This window comes from Pteronotus mesoamericanus, unplaced genomic scaffold (genome assembly GCF_021234165.1).
Source record: "Pteronotus mesoamericanus isolate MK-2021 breed Mesoamerican mustached bat unplaced genomic scaffold, CSHL_Meso_final contig_169, whole genome shotgun sequence".
NCBI classification, from domain to species: domain Eukaryota; kingdom Metazoa; phylum Chordata; class Mammalia; order Chiroptera; family Mormoopidae; genus Pteronotus; species Pteronotus mesoamericanus.
The window spans coordinates 17,995,815-18,012,983 of record NW_026555068.1 but is presented as its reverse complement, the minus strand read 5'-3'; the positions used below and the strand labels follow the sequence as shown (position 1 = coordinate 18,012,983).

General features: G+C 38.7%; 1 protein-coding gene across 1 annotated transcript in view; it reads right to left on the bottom strand.

Moving 5' to 3' along the window:
* Nucleotides 1-15,834, bottom strand: part of PCM1 (pericentriolar material 1) — an 82,775-nt gene extending 66,941 nt beyond the window's left edge. Inside the window, exons 1-5 of the mRNA XM_054566132.1 lie at nt 15,476-15,834; nt 13,825-13,895; nt 4,270-4,383; nt 2,575-2,820; nt 612-881 (exon numbers count right to left, since the gene is read on the bottom strand). Coding sequence (XP_054422107.1) covers nt 612-881; nt 2,575-2,820; nt 4,270-4,365 — 612 coding nt within the window. The 5' untranslated portion in view covers nt 4,366-4,383; nt 13,825-13,895; nt 15,476-15,834. The remainder of the gene's footprint in view (nt 1-611; nt 882-2,574; nt 2,821-4,269; nt 4,384-13,824; nt 13,896-15,475) is intronic.
* Between the last annotated feature and the right edge of the window lie 1,335 nt (nt 15,835-17,169).

The window sequence follows — 17,169 nt, the reverse complement described above, 5'->3', positions numbered from 1 at the left end:
CAATGGCAACAACTTTATAGATTTTAAATTTCAGCTATAATAACAAAAAATATTTATTGTGTAAATTCATAAATGTCAACCATCTGAATCAAATTTAGAATTTAATCAAAACAATCAGCAATACAACTCCAATTACTGCTAATTTTTAAAATTTCAAAATTAGTGTTTACATTACCCGAAGTTTTATTTATAGAACTACACATCAAACTATTTTTATATAAATTTTTCTGTTTATATTGACTTATAAATTTAAAGTACTATAAATACCCCTGAAAGTACTTTTCAAAAGACTATCACCATTTAAAAAAATTCTTACAACAATCTATTAATCACATTGCTCCCAACCCTCCCCTTATTAAAAATTGGCAATAGAGCATTTGGCAGAAAAACAGCAGCCTTGTTTTACCTGGATCTGTCATTTCTACAATCATTTTAGGTTAAAAAAGAAACTTATTTTGAATAAATCTGATAGAATGATACAAGTATGAAGGAGTACTTTAATTCTACCTAATAAACATTCCTATATGCACACTCTAATACAACTTTTTTTAATGTTACTGTGTTATACTTTGTGGTTTGTGAAGGGAAAGAGCAGAAGAAACTTCTACCACCTGGCTGCTCTCCATCGCAGGCTCTCCTCTCCCATCTTCTTCAGAGACTTGACAGTTTTGCAAAAGGTCATTACTTAACGCAGAAGCAAACAGCTCTTTACACTGTGCCGAGCCAGTCACCTCTCTCTTCTGCGGACTTGTGGCAGCATCTTTGCTCTTGTTAGTATTGATCTGCATAGGCAGAAAGTTGAAGGGCTTTCGGGTCTCGCTTAGCTGACGTTTGTTGTTGGCGGCTGTTGCTCTGCCTTGAGAATCACTTCCAATGCTTCTCTACATATGAAAAAGAAACCAAATCCACAAACAGTAGTCATTCAACAATTTTTAAAAATTTCAGCGTTCTTAGTTTCACCGTCAGATACTGATTCAGCTTGTAGTAAGATATGAAAAAGCTTCAGATCTACCAAACTCTACTAAAATATCAAAATCTCATTAGTACAACCTATTCGTAATTTTGTCAGACTATTCAATCGATGACTATCAGCAAGATTAGGTTACCTGAAATACTAGGAATGTGGAACATATTTATAATTCACAGTGCTAGTCTCACTTGTTCACAGAGTTCTGTATAGGCTTTGCACCCAGTGAATCAATATTAGTTAATGGGAACACCAGCACGAAGATGAGTCTTTGGAAAGCACTGCGTGAAAAGGACTCGGCTCAATGCCTGGCATGTGTGTTCAATAATCAGTAAACAGAGGACCAAAGGATATGTGACCATCACCGCACCAGACTTCATGTACCTGTAAGCATATTCGGAAGCCTGTTTTATCTCTGTAAAGTACAGATGTACAGATGTAATAGTAAAATACTAAGAGTTCATTATAATTCATACAAAATGGAATATTACTCGGCTTAAAAAAAATGGAAATCCTGACACATCCTGCAACATATGTGAACCTTGAGAACATTTGCTGAGTAAAATAAGCCAGTCACCAACAGACAAACATATATGAAGTTCAGTAACACTGAACTCAACACCAACAGCACAAGCTGTTATACCTAGAACAAGAGGAAGTACCAAGAGCGGTCAAATTCAGAGACAGAAAATAGAATGGTGGTTGTCAGGGGCTGTGGGGAGGGGAGAATGAGGAGCTGCTGTTTAACCGGAACAGAGTTTTAGTTTTCCAAGACAAAAAAAGAGTTCTCTGTACCTGGAGGTGGTAACAGCATCACCATAAGGTGAATATATACAATGTCACTGAACTAAGCCAGAAGAGGTGAAGACGGTTAACTTTGTTATATTTACAACAATTTTTTAGAAAAGTTCAGTACTTTTAAAAAAACAGTTCATATCATTTCTACTTGCTCTTCTAAACTTTATGTCAGTGATTATAAATACAAACTACAGGTTTATTCTAAACAAGGTTATCCAGCATATTCCACACCGAGCCAGAAGTACAGTCAAACCTCGGTTCTCGACATCTTGGTTCTCAAACAATCGAGTTCTTCATCAAGTTATTAATGGAAAAGATGTCTCAGTTGTCTAACAAAACTTTGTGTCTTGATTCTCTACCTGACAACCCTTTCATGCTGATATCTGTAGGATCAGTCACGTGTCTCTCAGACCACAAAAGAAATTCAGTTTACAAACAAATGGCTTCCAGAACAGTTTTCTGGGACACGTTAACTCCTAAAACCAAGGTTCCACTGTATTCTAAATTTTTCTTTAATACCGATCTTATTCAGTACTAACATGCAAAATTTAGTTTCATAATGAAATTAAAGTTAGTCATATAGTACAGTAATGAAGTCCAAAAAGATTTCTCCTTAGCAAGTTTAGAATAAGGCTTTGTTTGCCCTTCGAAAAACACAGTACCACCACTACTGGTTAAAATTCTTTCTGTATGCACAGAAACTAAGGAAAAAAATATAATAAACAGCTTGATCTTTTATTAAGACAGAAAATTTCATCCATTTTTAATATTTTCCATAACATAACTGATTTTTAAAGTCAGTCACTAACCTGGTCTAAATCACTGAAGTTTATCCGCTGTTTCAGCTTCTCCAATTCTGCCTGCTCTGGAACAGACATCTGGGTCATGTACCTACTGTGCGGAAACGTATGTGGGGTCTTTGTTCTTCGCCTTCCAACTCCTGGTGATGACTCCGGAGAAATGTCATTGGTTACCCTCTTATCACCTTCCACACCAAACTTTTTCTTATTCTTTTCTGACGATCTATTTGCCTTCTTCTGCTGGCCACCCCAATCCTTTAAAAAAGTAAAGGCAAGAGTTAATATGGCCTCTATCAAACCTGGAGAATATAACTTGGTATACTTAAAAAATTTTGGCCAGTCTTAAAAATGACAAAACACTTTTCACATACATATGTAGTCTTAGAGACAATTATTTACTACTACTAATCCATCCCCTCCCCATTATGTCTAGTCTAAATTTCACAGACTGTCCTTCAGAAAACAGGTAATTTTCCTTTTCATAAATCATTACCAAATACAAATCCCTAAACTCTAACCCTAGAGTCAGTTCAAATATTTTCAAAAAGCATTTTTAAAAATGGTTCTTTACTATTTATAAATTGAATAGTGAAATGAATTAGATACCTTTACTGGCCTCCTTTACAGTCAGTGTGTATAAGAAAACAGATCTGAAACCAACCTGGGTCCTAAAGTATTACTGTTTTCTGAAGAAATGCTCCACTGCCTAAGCCTAAGCAATTTACTTAACTTCCCACAGCCTAAGTTTCCTAATCTCTGAAATAGTGTCACCGTTAAAACACAACTAAAAATAGCATACATAAAAACATCCAGTACGGTGCCTAGTATATGGTGAGCAACAAATATAACTTATTATTTTAATAGACAACAATGTGTTACATAAGATCTGATAACAAAAAAATGCTTACTGTTTTAACTAGAAAAGATTTTTATTTACTAAGTTGTACCCCCATAACCTAAACCAAGCAAGAAAAAGTCTACAAATTCCCACCATATCAAATTAGAACAATCTTATAGTTTTACAATAGTAAAACCTTTGGTATATTTTCCTCATTTAAAATAAAACTCCCTTCACTACAAACTGTCTCCTCACGCCAGTCTACCCTCTTGTTCTACCTACCCCACCCCAACTGGCCACAGATGACTGGAAACAAGATGCATATTTACTCCAAACTAGAACAATCATACTTTACTTTAAAATTTCACATTGGAACTGAAAGATTACTAGTCAGTATTGAATTGCAGCTATAACAGAAAACTTCAGAATGAAAAGGGCAACTATAGCGCACCATGTGGACCAAAGAAGAGAGAACGCGGGTCTGGGAAGAAACAGCTGTGTTACGCAGACACACTTAGGAGAGCGAGGATAGTCAAAGAGTAATTCCTCCTAACTTTCTAGTTCTTTTTTCTATCCCTGCCTAAAATCCAACTTCATTCTTTTAAATTGCTTTCCATAAAACAGTTTTATATCCTTATAAAAAACTTCCTCTTTGGCTTAAGCTAACTCAAGTTAGTATCCTTGTACCCGCAAACAAAGATATCTTCACTAACATAACAAATAGCCCGGCATCATTTAATATCTTGGCCAGCAAGAAAAAAATGTGTTTAGAAAGAGTTTCAGTGAGTCTGACTTAGCTAAGTCAAGGGAAAGGCGTGTTTTAATTATTAATAGTCAGTGGCGCACCATCAACGATGCCATCATACCATGTTGTTGAGTCGGTCGTCAACACTCTCATTGCTCCAGTTTGGTAAATCCTGATCATTCATGCCTTCTTCAAAAGGACCTCCTCCTGTGGCCATACTGGCTTTAACAATTTTCTGTAAAAGAAGTAAAAACTAACCTTTTTAACATGTAAAAACAAACTCTAATTTTTAAGTCATTCCCTGAAGCTTGGCAATATAAAAGAATCTTGGAAAAGTTGATTTTATAAAATAAAAAGAGGCACTGTTAAACTACACATCACAAACTGATTTAGCGGTTGCAGGCCTATCACGATTAACATGAACTGAACAGCTGGGGCGATGGGACAGGGAAGGAGAACCTCTGAGGAGCCTTTATGTATACTGGCATACAGACTTTAAGGTTATTTCATTTAATTTATTCAGCAAAGGCCTAAAGGTAACGAGAGAGGAAAAGGTTATCAATAGCTAGAACCAATGGTGCTCTCAGAAAAGAAACTAGTACCTCCCAAAACCTGGACGTTTGTTTTGTGTGAGAGATTCAGAGGGCAGGACTGCTCTGCATGGAACATGGAGAAAGGCTTGGTTTCAGTAAAAAGGAAGGTAGTGGTAAGCAAGAGGAGGAGAAAGCAGGCAGCTGGGTGGATGGCCAATAAAAGCCAAGAACACAGTAGCTAAACACACTTTTAAAATATTGCTGCCTACTGCCCTATTTTAAATTGTATTGCTGGGGATTTTGTGAAAAACAAAGGCAGGCAGTGGATTTCATAACCAGGTCAAAGAGATGAGAAACAGAAGCCACAATGGTAAAAGCAAAGGCTTTTAAGAGCAGAGATTATCAGGAGAAAAGAGTATTTCTACACATCCTGTGGAGGACTTTGGATTTCCACGGGGTATGGAACTGCATGAGTTAGAGGGAGGCTCAATAAAAGAGGAGATGGTAAGACAACTTTATGATTCAAGGGGCAGAAAAGGCCATCAGAGATCAGGGTTGTAATAGGTTTCTCATTTTACAAACAATAACACCAACATTCAAAGGAGTTAGATAATTTCACCAAGGTCGTTCAGCTAAAAATGTCAAAAACGAATACAAATTCCAGGTGCTTTAACTCTAGGATCCTAACTTATCCCATTCATCACTACAGCACAGTATTAAAAGGAATATTATCCATAACAAAGGATTTATCCCATAGATGATAGGATATCTATCAGAATAATGTACAGAGCACAAGTGAATTTTATCATCTCATAAGGAAGAGATGGAATAAAATTCAATACTTCGAATTTTTAAAAAAATCTTAAAAGTACAAATATACTGACACTTCTTCATAGATATATATATTTTCCTAGTTTTTCTTTTTTCCAATGAAAATATGAGATCTGTCGAGAAGATATCCAGCCATATAATATGAAAAATAGAGACATTTACTGAAGCGGGTAAGAAGATATAAAAAACATTGTACACAGGACAATGACACCTTAGCCCCCTTCGAAGTAGGCACCTGGGGACCTCACACAGGTCTCCCAATTGCCATCAGCTGCCCGTCATATTTTCCTGAATCTCACCAACAGTCTGAAATCTCTTCCCTTTCAAAGGTGATTTTAGTTTTGGGAAAAGCCAGAAGTCGCAGGGCACCAAATCTGGGCTGGGTGGGGGTAGTCACTTGGGTGATTTGATGCTCTGCATGAGCTGGCACGTGGTCATGATAAAGCTGTCAATCACCAGCTGCCCATAGCTGTGGCCTTCTGAATAATCCAAATAGTTTCCATGGAGGAATGTTCAAGCGTAACATGAAATCTGATGCAGATTCACTGCTCTACTTGCTCAGTTATTTTGAATGTGTCAGCCACACAGTACACCTGCTCACTCAACAGCATCTACTGCCCCCACTGACGAGTAGAGAAGTCATCATTGTTTGCACATGCGGATTACAGTCCACTCTCTTTGGCTGCCAGGTTACATCCCTGTCGCGCAAACCGTTCTCATTATATTAACAATGGCTGGACCTTTTCTGAACAGACCTTGTAATTACAGAGTTGAAAAAAAGTACATTTTAAACCAACAGCCAACAATTTTAAAATAAGACACGAAGGCCATTTCTATTAAAATAAAGACCAAAACAAGAATGCCACGTCAGTTATTGAGCACTGCTTTGGCAGTTCTAAAAAACACAAAAATAAGGAACAAATATTAAAAAGAGAAAAGGTATTTTTAAAGAATATGCATTAAAAAACCTTCAAAACTTAAAATGATCACCAATAACCTCTCAGAAAATATACTCAGAAAAAATGATGCCACTGATACTAGTGACAAAAAGAATACCTAGGAATAATATAATTTGCTCTATGTAGATAAGCACCATTAAACTCTAGAAAATATGAGAAAATTTTAATAAGTAGAAAACAAACTATCTTCCCTGGTGGAAAGATAAAAATTATAAAACCTATCATTTTTCCTAAATGTATAGGCTTAATAAAATTGCAAGAAAAATCCCACCATTATCTTCTTAGAATTTAACAAAACAAGTAACAATAAAAAGCCACAAAAAAATTTTACTGTCTGAAAAACAGCAGGAGTAGCAACAGAGGTAGGAGAGTAAAAAACTACTTCCATGATAATTCAACCACATTGAATGCCTATATGGTTAAGTTCGTACCAGCCCTAAAAAAGAAAATCCTCAAATGTACAATTTAAAAAAGTAATGAAAAAAATTAATTGTAGCTAAATCTATTGGTTGGTATTCACTATATAGAAGCCAAGCACCATGCTGAATATTTTATGTGCATTTTATCATTTAATCCTCACAAGAATTCTATGATGCAGGATTATTTAATTGCTGAGACAATTTGCTAACAATTTTGAAAAAGGTTTATTTAGAGCTTTTAACAGCATTTAACTCAGATTCTTCATCTCAAAATGATTTAACAGAAAAATGATTTAAGTGCCTATTTCCTCAATTCTTCCAAGGATGGTTGGTACATACCCAGTACCAATCAGACAGACAGAGGAATTAATTCACAGTGAACAATGGATGGCTTACAGCATTAGAGCTTAATCCTCTCCAATTGAAAAAGGCTGCCTTATACCCCAACACCAAGACAGTAAATAGACTAAATATTTTGCAACTATTATTTTTTAGATGTATTGATATAATCTGTAATATTAAAGAGAAGCTCAAAAAATACATATGCAGTAGAGGAATACCATATTTAAAAGTGCTAAATGCAAACTGTCTTAAAATGTAAATTAGAATGAAAAATTCCTAAGGCTACTTAAGTAAAAAACTCATCAATTTTTCCCTCAAAATAGAGTATCTTACACTCTCCTATCAGTATAGTAATGAACTAAGCTAAGTTTACTTTAAGATAAATTTAGTAAGACTACACTTGAAGCCCTGACTAGTGTGGCTCAGTAGGTTGGGCGTCACCCCACAAAGCTGACTTTCCGGGGCCAGGACACATGCCGGGGTTGCAGGTTCGGTCCTCGGTCAGGGCGCATGCAAGAGGCAGCTGACCCATGTTTCTCATATTAATGTTTCTCTCCCTTTCTCCCTCCCTTCTCCTCTCTCTAAAAATAAATAAATAAAATCTTAAAAAAAGAAAAGACTTTATTTGGAAAGATAATGTTTTATATATTACAATAAATCTCAAAAGCTTTCTCTAAGGATCTATTTTTAGGCTAATGATGGAATACTATTAAAATAAGATTCTAAAACAATTTGAATACATTAAAATTAGTTTGGGGAAAAAAAGGATCAAATATTTTTAAACCTTTTAAGAATACCATTTCCTAAATAAAGTCTATTTAGTTTATTAAATAAACAACTCTGTCTACTGTTATATTGTGACTCACATACAATGAGGTAGAACATTTAACAGCATAATACCCAATGTGTTTAAAAGGCACATGCCTACAGGAGTAGAATTATTAGTATAAAGCTAAAGAAATAATTGCACGTGGATCAATTCTCAATATGTTAACATTCAGCTCATCTCTCTAAGGGAGTAAATATCTCTCCTATAAAAGGTGGAAAATAAAGGCACGTTATTTCTCTCGTTTATGCCAATCTTCCTAACCACCTCAAGGTCACCATTAGAAATACAGGATTTCTGTCTTCTAGGTTTTATTCTGTAGACACACTAATATAAACTATTATGTATACAATAATTATTATTATGAACTATTACTTATATAGAAAGACTGCCAGTAATGAAAACACTAGGTATGTAGAAAAGAGGACCACTACCAGCAAGATTTCCATGGTGGAACCCCCAGGGATTAGTGACTACACTATATGCCATGGGAGATGAGGCAGTGAGGAAAGAATAAGAGGACGAATCCTGGAACAACCTGCAGCTTAAACAACTGGGTATAGACAATCCATCACAAGTAATTTGGAAAGGTTTCTGTTGTTGAGAAAAAATTATGAGTTCAGTTTTAGAAATGTTGAGTTTGAGATACCTATGGTAACCCAATTAAACTTGTTTAGCAAATATCAGTCTCTCAGAAGTGAAATCTAGGCTGGACAGAGACTGCAAGTCACCCACTCATAAAAGACTTGAAGTGCAACAGAAGGTTCAGAAGAGATGAAGAGCAAGGGGGAAAAAAAGCCTGAATCTTGAAGGACACTGATATTTAAGATACAGACAGAAGTCAAGACTGAGATGGTCAAAAGACTTTCTACAAAAAGACTGAGATGGAAGGAGAAACCAGGGGAGTGTAAGGGAAACGGAGAAAAGTGTATAAAAACACAGGATATAATAAGAATGCCAGGTACTACTTTGTCATGAAAGAAAAGTACTGAGAAGTGTCCACCTGAAATTAGCAACAGGTTACTGATAATGACATTCTCATTAGGAGCAATTTCAGCAGGGTGGTGAGGGTCAATTCCATAATTGTAACCTATTTATTAATGGGAATGGGAAAATATAAAGCAAGTCAGAGAATTTTTTTCAAGGAATCAGACTGTGAAGTAAAGCAGGTGGAGATGGTCATGAAGAAAATTTTGTTAAAAGGGAATTATCTTGAGTATATTTAAAGTTTGTTGGGAAGACTTCGTAGAGGGGAGATACTGAAGACACAGAAAAATGGGGAAAAAATAGTGTGTGGTTTTTGAAAAAGTGGAAACGATTGGAATCCAGGGCAAAAGAAAACTGATTAGTTTTCGACATGCAGAGAAACATCTCTATCGAAACAAAAGGAAAGGAGAAAGTGGAACTGAAAACCTGGTTAGCAGATTTTGAGGTAAAAGTTGCAGGAGTTCGTAAGTGATCTGAAATAGAAAGGTTTGTTTGTTCATTACATGTGAGAGAGGATATGGCAGTGTCTGAAAGACTGAAGAAGAGTGGGAAACAGAATGACTGGCAGCAGCAAGGCCCCAGGTGAGAGCAGAGAACATTACTGACGTCACATCTGCAAGAGAACTTGCCCCCGGCAGGGCTCACCAGCCGTCCCATAAACATTCATTCCACTGACTCCGTCCACGGTAGAGTCTGCCAGGCAGGCCTACTAGTAAGAAAAACGATGAGATGGAAAGCTGAAGCCATTGGAAAACAGCTGGTGAAAGTGATAAATGATAGTATGGGAAACTTAAAGGGGAAAAGTCAAAACTGTCCCACTTTAAACAAGCATTGTAGGCATCCTGTGACCTACTAAACTATGTTGAAAATGTTACTTGTAAGTTTCATTTAGCTATTTTGACAGCCTTATTTCACTCTCTTATCTTGAAAAGATATGAAATGCAAAAATGCTATGATAATTTATATGTTACTCTCAGCAACTGATCTTTCCGAAGAAAATCCTGCTGCAGAATTCTCACTATAGAGAAGGGGTGTCCAACCTGCGGCCCGTGGGCCACATGCAGCCCAGGATGGCTGTGAATGAGGCCCAACACAACATCGTGAATTTACTTAAAACATTATGAAATTTTTTGTGTGTGTGATAACATGTCACAATCTATTTAACATATGGCCCAAGACAACTCTTCTTCTTCTACTGTGTCACAGAGACACCAAAAGGTTGGACACCCTGACAGCATTAATTACCACAAAAATACCTATGACTAAGATTTACTTTTGAAAATAAGAAGGCAAGAAGTTCAAAGAAATTTAGTAATCAAGTAGAGAGAAAAGATTATTTTTCAAATGGCACTAAACTATTCATCATCATCCCTGCAAATATCTTACTTCTCAACTGACTGCTTTAAATCAAAGTTTTAGAAATACTCACCCAAATAAAATAATGTGTAAAATACAGTTTTTTTAAAAAAAAATATTTACGTAGAGTCACAAATAACCAAAGTTGGCATTTTACATATCAGTACAAGTTTTCTAAAGGTTGCATTATTTGGGGTATTTCTTCTCCAGATCATAAAAATGAAATACTCCATACACTATTTTAAGCTTTAACACAGTGTTCAACTAAACACTTTTAATGGAAACTGAGAAGAAAATGCCTAAGTATTTGGTATTACATACTGTTTATTCAAAGTTTCTTCTGAGGAACTTCTCAATTTTTTCTGATCAAGTACCAGAAAATTATACAGGATCGTTTCCAGTTTACTGAGTCTTTCTAAAAATTTCAATAATTTTTTTTTTAAAGATTTCATTTATTTATTATTTTTAGACAGCGCAGAAGGGAGAGAGAAAGGGAAACATCAATGCGTGGTTGCCTCTCATGCGCCCCCCACTGGAGACCTGGCCTGCAACCCAGGCATGTGCCCTGACTGGGACTCAAACCGGCGACCCTGTGGTTTATAAGCCGGCACTCAATCCACTGAGCCACACCAGCCAGGGGAAAATTTCTGTAATTTTCTATAACTTAATATAGCTCCATCATTACCCTCTTCAAATTAAAAATACTCAAGTGCTGGCTGGGTAGCTCAGTTGGTTAGAGTGTCATCCCAATACACCAAGGTTGAGGGTTCAATCCCAGGTGAGGGCACCTATAAGAAGCAACCATTAATGAATAAATAAGTGGAACAACAAATTGATGTCTCTTTCTCTCTCTCCCTGCCCCTCCCTCAAATCAATCAATAATTTTTTTTAACTCAAACTATTGGGAGGCAGGTAACAGACTGCAACACCTAATTTGCACCAACAGATATCGGAATAAAACTATGTATCAAGTGTGCATTAGGTCTATCTTTACAGTTACTCTACATTGAACATTTTCACACCAACAACATTTAATATATCCCTGCTTTCTACAAAAACAAGAATCCTGAAGTCAATCAATTTTTCAATACACAAAGTTCTGCTTGCTTAGACCTCTCCCTATAGTTTCTATGCAACCCTATGACGCTTCCTTGTCTTTGATTACATACACCTCTCTAGGCAAATCAGGAGGCCATGCTACTGCCATCGATCTTGAATCCCTTTCATCAAAGCCACTTCATTGCATTCTCACTGGTAACAGCTCTACTTATCATCGCTTCTACTGGACCATTACATTCCTCACCTGTTCCCAAATATCCCTACTTCTTTGGCTTCAGTAAAATTCCAAATCCCTCTGAAAGCACTATTCCCTTGAAACTTCCTTGAAAAGACTGGCCTCAGTTCCAATGCCCATCTCATCTTCTCTATTCCAATATTGTTTTCACTCTGAACTGGTCATTTGTTCAAGGCCCTGAACTTCTGAAATCCCTCTTTCTTACCCTAAGTTTTTGTATTTTACTTCTCTTTCTCATTCCTGATGAACTTGCTCTTGACCCTGTCATTTCTCTCTCCAGGAATCCATTAATCCTTGATTTCTAAACACAACCTAAGTAGGCCACTCCAAAAACGCCTTGTGCTAGCATCCTTAACTTCCTCACCTATTTGCCTCTTCTGTCAACTCAATGAGTAGTTTTGTCTCCTTCTCGTTTCAATCTGTCAAACAGTAGGGAAACAGTTATAAAATGGCACTGCCTGTGCCCTTATCACGGTGTACTATACTGTATACACGTGTACACACTCACATTTTCGAAATGTAAATTTACTCCATTCGGTAAGGAACCTGGTCCGTTTTGCTCACTGCCTTATCTCCAGTACTTTATAGTCATTAAATAGCATATGAAGGCACTCAATTTTTGAGATGAATGTACTTCTGTGTATCCCTTATTCGTTTCTCGCTTAATTTCCTAGTGTGATAATTCCAAAAACTTTGTATTTTTTTTCCAATTCTCAAATAAACTTGTCCCTTCATTAACAAACGGCCAAATCCCCTACTGAGAACACCAAGTTCTTCTAATGTGAATTAGCCCAACAGCCGTTATGTTTTTGTTTTATCTTATCCATCTTTCCTACTGTGTTAAAAGGAAAATTATTTTACTTTATACCTGATTTTACCATTCTGTTTATTCTACCAAGCTCCTACTATCTATATACTTTAGTGTTAAGAACTCTAAAGCAAACACTCAAATCTGACCTTTCCCCTGTGTTCTATTTTTCTTATCCTATTTTATTATAGTCTTCTAATTAAGAAACTACTACTGAGAATTATAATTAAGATATAAATCCACTGTCAATCTGTATTTTCTCATAAGGTCAGCTTATTTCAAAAAGAAAGTGAAGATCTGGAGGCTTCCCTAGAAAGCAAGAATACATGAAACAAATTTAGAAAATGAGCTGCCTTAAAATTTTAACTGAATTAAATTCAGACTAAGATATTCCTAAAAGAGCATTTCTAAAACATTCTTAACAAAAATTTCTTCTAATTTTCATCCATTGGTCATTTAATTTCTAAACTGTCCTAAGCAAACTTGACTTTCCCTCAATGAAGTTAAACTGACTTTTTTCTGCTGGTCAGAGTATCTTTACATAGACACTATTTGATAATGCACTACACATAGAAACTAATTATAAAGTCATGAGACAGCTAAAAAAAAAAATACAAAACTGTAGTCAACAGTATGTTTAACAAGCCCAAAAAATGGTTTGTGAATAAAAAATAAGAGCAAATAATGAATAGAAAATTCGTACAAGATTACCTAAGAGTAAAGGGATTTGGCTATCCAAACATCTGTTCTAGGACAAATTCAAACTCAAAACGGTCTGAACAAATTCTATGAAAAGAAAGACATTTCAAAAATATTACATAAACTATTCCACATTTTAATAATTAGAAGTGACATGGCTCCTTTGTAAAAAAAAAGTATGAAGGCAGACTGAAGTGGCATGTCAAAAAACAGGCATAGGCCAGCAAACCCAGACAGATTACTAGCTAGAGAGAGAGGGCCCTCAACTATGCACTGGTGGCTTTTTTTTTTTTTTTTTTTAATTTTTTAGTCCTTACCCAAGATATATTGATTCCAGAGAGAGGATGGGAGGTAGGGAGAGAGAGACAGATTGACAGACATCAATATGAGAGAAACATGGACCCCATGCCTCCAGCACGCACCCAACTAGGGACTTGGCCCGCAACCTAGGTATGTGCCCTGACCGGGAATCGAACCCGTGACTCTCCCGTGTATGGGACGATGATCCAACCGAGCCACATCAGCCAGGGCAGGCACTGGCATTTTGATAGGAGGTTCCATCATAAAGTCTTCTTCAACTATAATAAGAAGGACAATAACATATATAACGATGTCAAATTACCTGCTTGGAAACTAGTTTTTGCAGCTCAGAAACAGCTCTTTTTCTGCTTCACACTTCAAAACTGTGGTCTGCTTTTGAGGGGAAGAAAAAAGACTTTGTAAGTTCTTTACAATATGAGGCAAAGAATAACAAATACTATATTTATACCTAAAATGTTTAGTAAATCCATAGAAAAGAAAAATACAATTCATCAATATTTTAAGACCGTTACTTTAATCCTTTTAGAAAACAATGTGAGATACATGTTTAAACCCTCCAAACGTGTAATATCCTACAAAACAACAATGTGATACCTTAATATCTACTTTGGAATATAATGAAAAGTGGTTAACTCTAATTATCAGGTAAAGATCCATGCCAAGTTTACTCTTCACATTGATGAAGTCATTAACTCCCAATCACTCAAACTATTGCAGAACTTTGTCTCTCCGATGAGAGAAAAGGGGTTTCTTTATTTAAAAGCTAAGCTACTTCATTAAAAATACCCTTGCCGCTGCAAAAACACAAGGTTCACCTTCAGGTTCAGAAACTCAGTATTTTCATGGCTTCCAGTGGCTCTCACCAAGAAGGTACAAGGGAAAGAAAGAAGCAGGTGCACCCCGAGCTCTACGACACCCACTCCAGTAATCCGAGAATACCAGAAGGCGGAGTCTGGAAAGCAGTTATGGGGCAGGGGTGGTGGGGGCGCCCTGAAAGCCCGGCTTCTTCCAGAGCCAAAACACGATCCGTCACCCGTAGGGCAGACGACACAAACCTCAAACGGGTCCAAAAAAAAAAAAAAAAAATGTGTTTTTCAGACAAGGCGCGCTCCTGAGCAGTGGACCGCGGGAGGAAAAGTTTGGAGGCCCCGCCTCCCTAGCGGGGCCTAGCTACCACCTCATGCCCAAACACCAGTTTTTGCAAAGCAAGCAACGTTTCTCGAATCGTATTTGGCGTTTAGTATTCCCCATCCTAGGCCCATCCTAACTGGACCTGCAGAAAGGGATAGCGACGCGAAGCAATGGGAGGGGAGAGGTAGTAAGTGAACATCTCCCTCGCAAGAAGAAAACACCTCTTAGCCAAAGTCAGGAACGCCCCCCCGCGACCCTCCCGCTCTACAAACACCCGAGAGAGCAGAAATTCCGATGTTCACAGGTTAGCTTGAAAGCCTATCGTTCCTTCCCCGCCCTTTTCCAGCCCGAATTCTGGACATTGACACCCCGCAGAACAGAATTTGGAGATGGGGTGGGAGGGGACGCAACGACGGAGACTAGGGCCACTGAGGCCCCTTGATTTGGAGAACGAACACCCTGCCTCTGGGAACCAAACCACAGCTCGGCTCCTCTTCCTCTACTCGACAGACATTCCTAGGCACCCAGGACGCAAGGCTGCCTCTTCCTCCCCCGTGCTGGAAAAAGAAAGGGGCGGGGAGGCAACACGGGGGCTCCGCCGTCGCTAACGCGTCCCTAGATGCTCACTCCGAGATGGCGTCAGTCGGTCCGGGCGAGGGGTGGGCCGCCTGAAGCGGGCAGGGAGAAGACCCAGGAACGCACAGGGAGGCGTGGGCCCGAGGCCAGGCCCTGCAGGGTCAAGAGTCCCAGAGTGGCTGATCTCCCGCCCCTGGCGCCGCGCTGCCCTCGGTTGCCAAGGGCTGGGGACGCACAAGCATTACCTGTAAACGAAGCAGCCGCTCCTGCCAAGGGCGGAGTAACGGTCAGCCCCCGCAACCCGCCACCGACCGCGGTCCTCCCCTGGAGACCGCAGCAGGGGCAGTCCTCAAGTTCCCTGGCTGCCGCGGGCCCAATGGCCGCCTTTCCTATCTCAGCCAGTCGGCGCCAACCGCCGCAGCCACCGCCATCTTAGGATCTCATTGTGGTGGGAGAAGAGGGGAGGGGGGACTGCAGAAGGGGCTACGAGCCCCGGGAGACATGCGCCGTCTCCGCGGCAACGGCCGCGCGCAGGCGAGAACTCGCCGGGGCGCGAGCCGCAGTGCGCCGAGCGCGCTAGACTGCAATCACGTGACCGGCCGGAGTCTGTGTTATCACTTCTGGCGCTGATTACACCAACGAACAACCAGAGACTGCAAATCCCAGAATGCCACTGGACCCGGGTTCGAAGCGTCCGCCGGTCGGCCCAGAGGGATTAAACAAATCCCAGCATGCTGTGCGTTCCCGGCTCGGAGAACGAGGGGCTCGAGGCCTATGCGGAAGTGGATTGACCATCCTTGGCAGCTGGAGAAAGAGCGGAGGCGCATTCCCGTTTTCCGTGGGGGTGTCAGCTCCGGACGGTGCCGGATGGAGGAGAAAAGACCGAAGTCCGGGATCGCTGTTGTATTCCTTCTCCACCCACATCCCGTTAAAGAAAAAATGGAAACAAAAGGACCTTTACAATCTAGTCCTAGTTTTTCATCCATGGGAGTTCCTTGGCCGAAAGCCATATAATTAGTGGGAGAATCATAAATGTAAATAATTAACTCCACATTCGATTAATGTCCTATTCTTAGTTTAGAAAAACTAGATGATTTAAATCAGAATTTAATATTGAGAAACTTTACAATTACACTGTCTGAATTCTTTTAATTTACTCTTTTTCAGCACCAACTTTTTTTTATGGTTAGTAAATTGACAGGTTTGTAAAACAAACAAAAAAAAGATACAACAAAGGGACAATTAAGGCTTTCGGTGTGCCTACATGAAAAAACTGGTCAATATTACTTGAGAGCAGTGGCATTCTATTTAGGCAGTTTGTAATCGTGGATTTTTTGTTTTAAGCATATTAAGGAAGGAGGAATGAAGAACGGCCATCAGGGCTCCAACAACAAGTTGTTCACAAAACCAATTAATAGAACGGATCTCAATGCATAATTCAGGTGAACGAAGCTCTTCCAGCCTGCGGTAATTTGCAACTGTATCCAGGTTCAGTCTCAGTGCAAGGGTCTTTTGACACTTCTTTTGTCATACATTTTTTAGTACTTTCCATGTGTCTCACATTGCTAATTGCTTAGGGAACAAAATCATTCCCCTTGAAGAGCTCATATTTTAGTGAATGATGGAGAAACAGGCTGTGATGTAAATAAATTCTATTTTGTTAGAAACAGAGTGATGTGGGGACTCAGGGCTTGGAAGGACTAACCAGCATGTCTTTGCTGTTAGTCCAAAGTGGCCTGGGCCCTTCTAATTCCACCACTCAGTAGCTCTAAGGTCTTGGACAAGCTACTTACCCTTTCAGGGCCTTTTTTTGCCCCGCCTATAAAATGAGGGGGAGGGAATAATAATAATGCCTAACTTGGAGGGATTTTTTTAGAGTAGTATTTATTTTGTATAAAGCAGGATTAAGCATTTCACATGTTGTGATTTTCTTAATCGC